Genomic DNA, 12,835 nt, shown 5'->3' with positions numbered 1-12,835 from the left:
TACACGTAGCAAAGACATTTGATAAACACAATACAAACATAGCTGGCACTGGCATGTAGCTTTTTTTTAAAATGAGATGGCAGTCTACGGGTTAACCTCCCTGGCGGTATGCCCGACAGTGTCGGGGAAGCCGCCGCAGGGGATCGCATGGCCCCGGGAGGATTTTTTTTAAATAAAATGTGTTCCATGGTCTTTAGCTAGCACTTGGCTAGCTACCTATGCCCCCTAAGTGCCTCCGCTCTCCCCCCGATCTCCGCCGCAATACATACCCCCAGGGATCCCGCGATGGCGCAGCCTCCCGGTCAGTTCTAGGCTTTGCTATGGGATGGATTGGGACTGCGCACGATGTCGTGACATCATGTCCAATCGTTGCCAAAGCGACGACTGAAGAAAATTGGGAAGCTGCGGCTCTCGCGGGATCGTGGACGGGTGAGTGTTGTCAGGGGAGTAGATAGGTGCCGGGGGACTTGGGGGCCACAGGTAGCTAGCTACGGAGTTTAAAACAAGATTTATTCCAAAAATCCCTCCCGCGGACGCAGCCTCATAAACTGCGAACCGCCAGGGAGGTTAAAGGATACTTGACGTAACATAAAAAAGTGGGATACTTACCTTAGTAGCGCTGTTGAAAACAGCGGAGGTGTGCATGCCCAGTAGAATAAAGTACTCATGAACAGAGGAAAAAAACTCTATTGAGCACGAGGGGACCTTGCTCGCACAATAGGGATGATCATAGATATGCAAATTATTCTGAGTTGATGCAAATTCATATGCAAATTATGCAGCTTGAAAATGGACCATTCAATTTAAACCTGGGTGTAAATTGATTGGTCCATTTTCAAACTGCATACCTTTGCATAAAAATGTGCATAATTTTGGAACAATTTGCATCTCATTGAACATCCCTATCGCACATGCTCAGTCTGGATGTGCGTATCCATGAGCAGGAGCATTGCTAAAAGGCAAAGGGGGTCCCTTCATTAGAACGGTGGGCTTTAGAAGTACACTGGGAGTCTCTGAACAATCTGACAACTATATCTAACTTTCCCCCATTCCCATTTCAGGTGCACTTTAATGAGACTTTTTTCTGGTAATAGTGAACACACCTGCTAAGTGGAGCAAATACTCAGTAAGGCCTCCTTTCTACAAACTGTTGACATCAAGCAAAGGAGGATCCGCAGTCACAGCGAAGTGAAAAAAGCTGGTATTCTTTATTGAAAAAAGCCACAAAAATGACACAAATGAGGCCACAGAATGACTGACGCGTATCGGGCTCAAAGTTCGCCCTTAATCATAGTCATGAACTGTTGAGCTGTGTGCTCAGCAAGCAGTTACCAGGCAGCAGTGAGCAGTTGAGAGAGTTTGAGAGGCATTTCACTGCCTATCAACAGTTCGTGGAAAGGAGGCCTAAAGGATGAGTACTATCAGACTTTTCCAAATTAGGATAAAGATATGCAAATTGTCCATGCAAATTTGTATGCAAATGTATGCAGCTTGAAAATGGACCAATCAATTTAAACCAGGGCTCCTTTCCACGAACTGTTGATAGGCAGTGAAATGCCTCTCAAACTCTCTCAACTGCTCACTGCTGCCTGGTAACTGCTTGTTGCTGAATTAACTGCTTACTTCTGCCTGGTAACTGCTTGCTGAGCACACAGCTCAACAGTTCGTGGAAAAGAGGCCTAAAATGACTAGGGATGATCAGTGAGATGCAAATTGTTCTGGAATTATGCAATTTTTTATGCAAATGTAAGCAGTTTGAAAATGGACCAATCATTTTAAACCCAGGTAAATTGATTGGTCCATTTTCAAGCTGCATACATTTGCATACAAATTTGCATGAACTCAGAACAATTTGCATACCTGTGATCATCCCTAAAAATGACAGGCCCAGGGAGAATGTGTTACTATTTTTATGTGGTACCCATCTGTATTGTATAAACTATAGCTGGTTTCCCAAAAAATCTGGGATGTGATCTTGTCAGCCTGGAGACTGCTGTCTATTACAAAAGTTGTTCTGTGCCTCAAGTCAGGTCTCAGACATGCTTTCTTGTACAGCTGAGCAGTGTGATGTTATGTCAGCCCTCCCCTGGATCTCTGGTATAACTATGTCATGGGATGGGCTTCAGTACAGCCATATTGTCACACCCAGCTGCTGTGTCCAAGTGACCTTTTTACATTCCAGTGAATAGCTAGTTTTGACGTTGAACAAAATAATTTCTCACACTAAGGCCTCTTGCACACTGCAAGTGATTCCGATTCAGATTCCGCTTTTTAATCAGTTTTTACATCCGTTTCAGATTCTGATTTGCAGTTTGCTCCCTGCACACTGCAAATCGGAATCTGAATCTGATGTAAAAACAGATTAAAACGCGGAATCTGAATCTGAATCGCTTGCAGTGTGCAAGAGGCCTTAAGGTGTCCATAAATAAACTGTACAATTTTTTTTCATCAGATGTGATCTTTTAATTTTTTTTCATCAGATGTGATCTTTCAATGCAGTTTTTACCATTGCAAGTAATCAGAAGGTAATTATTGATTGTTCCCATAAACGGGTCAATTGGGGCATTTTCTCTCTTCAGATCTCTTTCAGACTGATTACATCTTCAGTTCCAATTGATCAAAGAATTGTCTTACATCAATTTCTGCCACACACTGTACAGTTTTCTGTACAATTCGATCATAAAAAGAGTGTCAACAGATTGCATCTGATGAAAAAAATGGTACCTTTAATGGGCACTTTACAGCGAGGAAAGGTCTTCTTTTCAGTTTCAACTCTATGGTGAACAACAAATTCCAGCCTTGAACTAAATAATTTCTAAAACTAACAACAAGCAAGGGACTCTAACCAGTAAGAATGTCCTGATGAGTAACACCCTCTATTAAGCTTCCCATACTCTTCTATGGGATCTAGTACGGGATCTCTCGGTGGTGGGAAGTCTTGAGCAAACAGCAAGATTTGATTTTGATTTATTTTTCACACTCAGAAGAAGCCCAGGACCTCTCATCTGTGTGATCTCTCTGATGACTAATAAGTTCTGACTCTGATTTGAAAGATTTCCCACACTTAGAACAACAATGGGGCATCTCTGCAGTGTGACTTGTCTGATGACTAACAAGTTCCGGTTTTCCCACACTCAGAACAAGCATATAAACTCTCACTTGTATGAACTATCTGATGTCTAACAAGTTCTGACTTTGACTTGAATGATTTTTCACACTCAGAACAACCATAGGGCCTCTCACCAGTGTGAATTCTCTGATGTATAACAAGATCTGACTTTGCTCTGAAGGATTTCTTGCAAGTAGAACAAGTATAGGGTTTCTCACTGTTGTGAACTATTTGGTGTTTTATTAGTTCTGCATTTCTTTTGAATGATTTCCCACACTTAGAACAAGTATAAGGCCTGTCACCAGTGTGAACACTTTTGTGACGAAAAAACACTGACTTCAATCTAAAGGATTTCCCACACTCAGAACAAACGTAGGGCCTTTCACTGGTGTGAACTCTCTGGTGAACAGCAAGTTGTGTCTTTGATTTAAATGTCTTCTCACACTCAGAACAAACATAAGGCTTCTCACCGGTATGAAATCTGTGGTGAATAAGAAGTTCTCCATGTCTTCTGAATGATTTCCCACACTCAGAACATGTAAAAGGCCTCTCACCAGTGTGAATTTTCTGGTGTTTCACAAGCTCTTCCTTTACAGTGAATGATTTCCCACACTCAGTACAAACATAGGGCCTCTCGCCGGTGTGGACTCTCTGATGAATAATAAGATCTGAATTCCTTCGAAATGTTTTCCCACACTCAGAACAAACATAGGGTCTCTCACCGGTGTGAACTCTCATGTGAGTAACAAGTTCGGATTTCCATCTGCAATATTTCCCACACTCTGAACATGCAAACAGCAGTTTCTCTGAGTGCATCTTCTGGTGCGCAGCAAGAGATGCTTCAGATTTACACCATTTGCTGCATTCGAGACATGAAAATCTCTGACTGTCAGTAATATGGTGTGATTCATCACAAGAAGAATCATCCAGACTAGATTGATTTGTAGAAGCTGTGTGACATGGTGGAGGGACATCTGAGGTGACATCTTGTGACTGTACACCAGTCATTCCTCCATCTGAACTGTGACCTCTACCATGAGTGTTTCCAGTAATAGAAGATTGTGTGCCACCAGTATCTTCTGCAGTATCATCAGGATGTGACATAAGATGTCCCCCTATGGGGTTCCTGAGATCATGTACACCTGCTGGATGAAAAATGATAAATTATTTAATACCCTTTTAAAGGACACCCGAGGTGAAAATAAACTGATGAGAAAAACAATTCTATCTAATTCTATCTATCCTCCTTCTCCTAAAAAGGACTTTTTAAGATATCCCACAGTTTTATTTTATATTTAAATCTAGCTTTTACGTTTTTTTTTGTTGTTGTTTTTTTACTGTTTCATTTTTTCTGCTCAATGACCCCTTCATTGAAGTATACCAGAACTAAGATGTATGAATTTTATCTCCTTCATGCTCTCAGAAGCCATTTACTGACTGGAAAGTGTTTTATGGCTGTAATTATTTATTAAGGAGGGTTATGCCATAGTCTGACCCAGTCCGACCCGATCCCGACCTGGGCAGAAACTTTTACTTGCACACCTGATGTTTAACTTTTTCAGGCAGAGAAATAAAAAAGGAACACAGTCTAGTTATTTGTGTGCTTGGCACTGTACATACACATATCTATCTCATCATGTCACATGTCACCTCAGTTGTCCTTTAAGCCCCTCACAATAGCCTAGATGTTCTGGCTCAACATGAGCCTTCTGGGTACTCATAAAACTGTTAGCAAGGTCACTTATAATAGGTAGATATACATTTTTTTAACAGTAGTTAGTTTTCTCAACTGTCACTAACTAAACTTTCCATGTAAATAATTTAAACTTTCAATTTGAAAATCATGGTGGGCTAATGTACCCACTAGTCATCATCCTCCTGCTGCTAGTTTCCTTTGGGGTCTCTCCCATTCCCTGTTTTAGGACCTCATACACCCCCCCTTCCCCCCAGCAGCTTCCCACGGGTTCATTGGCTGGTGAACAAGCAACTTAACGGCCATAAGCGAGTTCTGAACCGGGCATGTCCAGCAAAAGAACGTGCACAATGTTAAGCTTGGAGGTGTATTCTCCACAGTCAGCATGCAACACATAAGCTGACGTGAAGGAGGTACACACACTAGCACAAGGAATCAGGATATCCCCAGTTTAGTGGAGGAGAGGACTGACTCCAATAGGAGATTGTGGTGCACAGAGCCGGTGCAGATCCGAACAGCCACAAACAACACTTTCGTAATAACGTCTCAGCGCAAAGTAGCGCTGAGCGCATAAACCAGGACTGAGGAGATCAGGACAGGTAGACAGAATGAACGCTTGCTTAACTAGCCACTACTTAGTGACAGCAAGCGTCCACAATAAAACAGACTGGAATGAGGTAGCCAATGCGTTTGCAGCAATGGCGTGCCTCACGAAGACAGGACAGGATAGTCAGGAAATAGCAGGATCAAGATAGATGAACGTAACACAGATAAATATACAATAAGTATGATTTCCTAGCGTATTACAATTACAGCTATCAATGAAACTATTTGTAACGTCTGACTAACATATGTATATATCGGCAATGAACCGATATATGACATAAGCAGGAACTCTGACTAAGACTGGAGTAATACAGGGAACAGGACTCAGAAGGATTCGCTATCTCTATGCAGAGATAAACGCAATCCACAAACAGGACCAGGAACAGGATAACTAGCTCAGCGTGCTGGAACGCTGACTAACGGAACATAGGATATAAACAGTTCGTGTACGTATATATCAGCGACACTGATGTATCAACGTAACACGAATACAAGGAAAATAATAAACGTGCGAGTATGCGTATATATTGGCGATGAACCAATATATGACACAAGACAAGCAAAGTAACAACTTCTAGAAACAAGAGCAGAACTAGGAGGACTCGCTGACCCCTTCGCAGGAGTCAGCACAGTCCACACGGACTAGGAACGAGGTGGGGCACGAGCAGAGTAACAGACTGAATCTGAGACTATGGTAGCCCATCAAGCATTGCAGGAAGCAGTTCTTTATACTGAGGTCATCCAATGGGAGCAGACCTGCAGATTCCCACACAAGTGAATGGTAATTAATCACAGGCTGACAGCAGGAAAAGGCAGACAATGATATGCAGCCTGCAGGAAAGGGATTGCCCCTCCATTGCAGCAGACAATGTTTGTTTACACAAAAGCATATTAAACTGTCATTAACTTCAGAGCGACTGCAGATGGAATCAGCAACTAGTTTAAGTGCAAACCAAACTATGCAAGAAAATGTATGTAATGACATCAGAACTGCTTGGGTTACAATACCACTGCAGCCAGCAGTAAACGCTGCAGACATGATCATAACACACATGCACTACTTATTTCCTTCATGCACAAACTCTTCCTCTTCCTGGACATGTGTGGTTCGGAACTTGCACATGCCCAGTTCAGATTCACTTGTGCATGGCAAGTTTTCAAAAGCAATTTCCCTTTAGATTATTTAACTGATGAGCCAGTCCAATATTAAAAGGACAGGGACCGGGAGAGAACTCGAAGAAAACAAGCAACATGAGGTGGGCAATTTTTTTTTTAGCACAGGCATGCTACGCGTGGTCCTGTCAACGTAGCGTGCACTCTTAAGTTACATGTGATTGTTCTTACTGCTGTGCAATGTGCTTGTAGCCGACCACGGTACTCCACTAGGGTCACTACATTAATTAACATGTGCATGCAACAATTAACCTGCGCTGTGTGTGCACGTTACATTTAGTGGATCAAGTTCATTATTTCTTACTTGGAGTGTGGGAACATACTGACCTGGCATTCAGGGCAAGGTCTTTTAACCCAATCTGGTAACTATACTGTTTTAGTTTGATCTGATGATGTTGTTGTGTTCCAGGTTGATATCTTTTTTTGTGTTTATATTGTAGGATATGAATCGTACATGGATGTGGCAGGTGCATTTTATGTGAATTTGCCTCTAATGAAGCAATTTGTCAGGTGTTTCATTTTATATGAAATCACATCCAAAACTGTACCTACAGCCTCTATGGATTCTAACACTAAGGTTGTTTTATAGCGGACTGTTGGGCAAGACTTCCTAACACTGCAGGGTGGCCCCTTAAAGAGACACTGAAGCCTCTTAAAATCCCACTTTTTATTCAATATTTAACTTCAGCACTTTCAGCTCTGCAGCTCTGCCTCCATTCACGTCAATCCACGTGGATCTCCGCCTCTCCCCCGCTCATCTCAGTGAAGGAAGACTGAGAGGGGCGGGGAGAGGCGGGGATTGACACGCATGGAGGCAGAGCTACAGCCCAAAGCTCTGCCTCTATGAGGCAGCGCTCCCCGCATTTTCCCACGGGGTTTTGGGGGTTTGCAAACAGCTTTCTGCCATAGGGATGCAGCGTTTTAGCAGAGCTGAAAGTGCTGAAGTTAGATATTGAATAAAAAGTGGGATTTTAGGAGACTTCAGAGTCTCTTTAAGTGCGCCCTTAGTGGCTGCAGCTCTTGAGTGAATGAGTCCAGCAGGAGAAAAGCACTATACAAATGTTAGGATTATTATACGTCATATTTTATAATGAAGTTCATTGCTCTCTTTAAAATCTTACGAATTGTGGAAAGAAGTGCTGGTCTAAAGTATATTGTGTTCTTGTTTATATACTTAATACAAAAACACTGTAAACAGAAAAAAATATGGATATAATTGAATTTCATACTTATGGCTTACCTGTGCTGATATTTACAGAAACCATCTCCTCTTTTATGTTTTCTATCATTTCACTGTTCTTATACTCCTGATCACCCCTCACGTACATGTCTTCTTCTTCCTCTTTAATTGTCTTCATTACAATTATACCCTCCTCCATAAACTGCTGATCATCCTTCACATATGTCTTTTCTTCTTCCCCTTTAAGTTTCCCCATCATGTGACCCTTCTCCATATACTGCTGATCACCCCTCACATACGTCTCTTTTTCTTCCTCTTTAACCTCAGTTTTCATATTGAACATGCCATCAACCGAAGCCCACAAGATGAAAAATACATTTTGATTAATAGGAATAATAAAGTTATACAACAGACAAAAAAAAATTGAAAACAGTTTGGAGTCTCTGGTGACCCTCAGCTCTTTGTACCTGATAATGGTGGGGGAAGGTGTGATCTTCCAGTGGACAATCCTGAGAATAAAGAGGACCTGTACATCTCTCTGGTAGGATTCTGTTACAGGATCCATCTGTAGGAAACACACACAATAAGGGCTTGACACTATGGGCTTGATTCACTAAGACAGATAGCATGCCTTATCAGAGATAACACGCCTAATCAAAGTTAACACACCTTATCAGAGTATCATAGCGAACTTATGCCTGCTAATTGGCAATGAAGACCGCTCCACTCATCCAGCTCTGAGCCCCTGCAGGTTCATGGCGCTTGCTATGCTACTCTGATAAGGCGTGTTAACGTTGATAAGGCGTGTTATCTCTGATAAGGCATGCTATTTGTCTTAGTGCATCAAGCCCTATGACCGTTTGCGGATCTTTTTAAGCGCTGGCGATTTTAGAAATCGCCCTAAAAGTGCTTGTGCAATGATTTCCTATGAGAGTGTTCACATTTAAGCGTTTCGATTTTCAGAAAATCACAAATGTACCATTTTCTGATTGCTTTTGCTTTAATGAAAGGTATTGGAAAAGCATAAAACGCTTGAAAAATTGCTGTGTTTATCAATGTCCTGAGCGCTTTTAAGAATAAATACATGGGGCTTGATTCACTAAGACAAATAGCATGCCTTATCAAAGTTAGCATGCCTTATCAAAGTTAACATGCCTTATCAGAGTAGCATAGCAAATTTATGCCTGCTAATTGGCAATGACGAGAGCTGTACTCGTACTGCCCTGAGCCCCTGTGGGTTCGTAGCGCTCACCATGCTACTCTGATAAGGCGTGCTAAATTTGACAAGGCATGCTATTTGTCTTGGTAAATCATGCCCCATGTATTTATTCTTTTTTCGGGTCAAAGAGTTCACTTCCTGATTGACATCAGGAAGTGAAAATCTCAGTAGCTCAGCAAAATCGCTTTCCTAAGTGCTTTTCGAAGCTCAGAGCTTAGGGAAAAGCACTTTGATAAAAAGCACAATAAGTCGTTCAGCGCTTGTGATAACGCTGGCAATTTATAATGTGAACAAGGTAGATGGGAGAGCTGGCTGGCACTCGGGGATAGCTGTGGATGACTGGCATAAAACGTGATGCAACCAGTACAACTATGTGCTCAAGACAGAAAGCAATAGGTTTGCAAAAAATGGGAGGAGCAAGAGATGTCTGGCACTATAGTTTAATGTGCAGCATACAAAAAGACGTGTTGTGTAGTAAACAACATGGTAGATACATTGCAAGTGGAACACTCAATGCAACAAAACACGTGTACTGTGAATGACGTCTTTAGCTGTACCTGGGTGCATGGGAGGTAGCTGGTGTGGGCGCCAGGAGGTGCACGGTCCTACCTGCACCTCCTGGCGCCCACACCAGCTACCTCCCATGCACCCAGGTACAGCTAAAGACGTCATTCACAGTACACGTGTTTTGTTGCATTGAGTGTTCCACTTGCAATGTATCTACCATGTTGTTTACTACACAACACGTCTTTTTGTATGCTGCACATTAAACTATAGTGCCAGACATCTCTTGCTCCTCCCATTTTTTGCAAACATAATGTGAACAAGGCCTGACTGAATACATTAGGGCTGATTTTTAACAAGCAGTGCTTGTTTAAAAAAAAAAAACGTGCGGTCGCTATGCACGCAACGCGCGGTCGTGCTGTGTAGTGCGCCTTATAGTTATTCATGTTGATTATATAGCAATGCACGCTCCTTTAAATACTGGGTGCTGATGTGAAGTATTGCGACTAGTGCGGCCGCTACTATGTTAATCAATATAGTTACTATGTAATTAATGTGATACTTCACAGCAGCCCCCGGCATTTAAAGGAGCGCACGTTGCTATGTAAGCAACACATGTAGCTAAGAAGGCACACTACTGTGAATGACTGCACTTAGCGTGCATAGCAGCCGCAAGTTGTTTTTTAACGAGCGCTGCTGGAGCAGCGCTCTATGATGAATCAGCTCCATAGTCTCTACATGTTTATCAGACTGCTCTCTCCTTTACAAGAAATTAAAGTCTCCTCTTACCCAGTGATGTGAGGGGCGGCTGATTCTTCATCAAGGTGTCCTTGTAAAGGTCCTTGTGCCTTTCTAAACACTGCCCCTCCTCTACGGAGAGAAAGACAGGGACATCCTGACATTTCCTCTCAGTCATGTGATACTGGTTCCTTTCCATCCTCACTGTTGTGGTCATGTGATCTGTACAGGACAGTCCTTTCTGTAGATTGATAATAAAATGAGAATTACCTGAACTGTAATAAATAATGTGTACACAGCTAGTAAGCCTTATAGAAGGCTAGAAGAAGAGAACCCGAGGTGGGCAGATGGGACACAGAGGCTTGTTCTCTGCCTCATATCATGCCTTTGTGTTCCTACACCGCCACTCTGCCACCCCACCCCACCCCTGAGATTAGCAACAATATTTGTCACTAACTCGGAGGTAAACACAGGGAGAAGGATTCCCTGTTCAAAATGGCCACCAGGGACGTTGGGCAGCTCTCTCTCCCTGGCCACGCCTCCTGCTGTTACCCCGCCTCCCTGCACGTTGGATGACAATGAATCTCTCATTTCAACATCGTGACCTATAGGTCACAAAAGTGAAAGTGGGCCAGTGTGGCTTACAGGAGCGGCGGGGGACAGCAGTTTTTGCAGCTATCTGAACCACTCAGCCCCCCGGATCAGATAGCCTACTTTTTTTTTTATTCTGAGCCCACCTCGGGCTCTCTTTAAAGTATACCAGAGTCAAACAAACCTAGATAAACAGAGGGAACAGGCATATACTGTCACCTGTCACGATGCCCACCAATCCCCCGTTCTCCTCTCTGTCCCCCATTGTTTAGCTAAAAACCCCTGGGATCTTCTACCACGTTGCCGGAGTCAGGCTTTACTGTGCAGATGTGTACAACAGCACGCCTGTGGCTGGCAGTGCACTGTGTATGACGTCACTATTACGTCATGCAGTGGCACTGTGCTCTCGGCCATGGGCGCGCTGTAGGACGCATGCAGCCTGGCCAGCGTCTGTGCAGTAAAGCCCAACTCCGGCGACCTGGAAGAGGATCCTGGGGCTTTTAGGTAAGATTTATTCAGCTCTGGTATTGGTTTGTGAACTCCTCTGAAGACAGTACGAGTCATGATTATGTACTATGTAAAGTGCTGCAGAAAATGTTAGTGTTATATAAAAGCATAATAATAATAATATGATAGGACATTAGACTCTGACTAGTGTTGGGATTAGATTGTGAGCTCCTCTCAGACAGTGACATGGCTATATAATCTGTTTAGTGTTGCAAAATATGTCAGCGATAGAAATACATAAATTCTTAATATTAATGATAATGCGCAGGATAAATGTTTTAGAAAATTTGATAACGTTGATGGAATCTGTAAGTAATCTATTTAACCCATCGTCTTGCAGATCGATAAACTTCAAAATCAATTTGAATTGTTTAACCAATGAAAGGACCTAGGGATACATTTTCTTTGGGTAATGGGAGAAGGACACATCCTTTTGAAGTACAACAGGCAGTACAAAGAATAGCACAGCAGATATATATTTGATTTTTCATACGATTTTTACTACAACCTGATTTTGAGTGTTGTACTATGGTGTATTATTTGCTGTTCCCTGACAGATTTTCAATCAGAGAGCAATCAAGTTTTCTAAATTGCACTAATATCGACTAATTTATGGATGTCTTTATCTGTCTCTGTGTAGTGTACCAATTACCAGATCTCTGATAAGCTGCACTGATTTCCTAAGGATGATGCCTTCCTGGAATATGCACAATACACATATCTGTAGAAGATGAGAGAAAATAGCATACACGTAGCAGCTGCTGTTTACCATAGATAGAGGCAACACACGGAGTCAGTACGTATATACGATATGTTTCAGCCTACCTCTTCTGCAGCAGCTGCCAATCTCTGCAATGTCTGCTCTCTACTACTTTCTACTCAAATCCCACTTACTAACGGTCTGTACGTTCCACCTGAAATCATTCACATCGCCATCTTGTGGAGATTATGCTAACTACAACTTTCATTGTTTGCGTTTTAGAAGGTGGAAAAAAACATTGCCCGAGACCTTTGCAAAAATTGTGTGCAGACAAAAGGGTAAGTTAAAACTGCAAACTTATTTGCAGTTTTATTGAATTATTGAATTTTCTAGAGAAGCCAGTTACCTTAACTGTATGTTTTTAGGATGTGGGAGAAAACCAGAGTGCCTAGAGGAAACCTACTAAGGCACACAGAGAGAACATACAAACTCTGTTGCAAATAGTGCCCTGGCTGGGATTCGAATTGGGGACCCAGCACTGCAAGGCTAAACTAAGGATAATATTGCAGCATCTGCCTATATATACTCACACGGTCATGATTCATGACCGCATGATAGGCAGCCAGGATGGTTTTATATATGCTCCCCCTATGCATGTACAGCAGACCCCTTCTCTCATGTACAGCTCCCCTGGGCATCAGTTGTCCTATTCTATACACACACACACACACCAATACCCCCCCCCCCCTCCTTCACCCTGTGCATCGCAGTCTCTCGAAAGAAGTCTAAAAGAGACTGCGAAGCAAGCCCTCTTA

General features: G+C 42.5%; 1 protein-coding gene across 1 annotated transcript; it reads right to left on the bottom strand.

The window, feature by feature from the left end:
• Positions 1-2,766: 2,766 nt before the first annotated feature.
• Positions 2,767-8,096, bottom strand: LOC137534820 (zinc finger protein 211-like). Its single transcript, XM_068256475.1, has 2 exons — positions 7,822-8,096; positions 2,767-4,254 (listed from the first exon to the last, which is right to left on the bottom strand). Exons 1-2 carry the CDS (start codon positions 8,093-8,095, stop codon positions 3,110-3,112), a joined length of 1,419 nt encoding a protein of 472 aa, XP_068112576.1. The 5' UTR covers position 8,096; the 3' UTR covers positions 2,767-3,109.
• Between the last annotated feature and the right edge of the window lie 4,739 nt (positions 8,097-12,835).

Source organism: Hyperolius riggenbachi, chromosome 10, assembly GCF_040937935.1.
Source record: "Hyperolius riggenbachi isolate aHypRig1 chromosome 10, aHypRig1.pri, whole genome shotgun sequence".
Taxonomy (NCBI): domain Eukaryota; kingdom Metazoa; phylum Chordata; class Amphibia; order Anura; family Hyperoliidae; genus Hyperolius; species Hyperolius riggenbachi.
The sequence above is the reverse complement of the archived record's forward strand: the minus strand, read 5'-3'. Positions and strand labels throughout refer to the sequence as shown.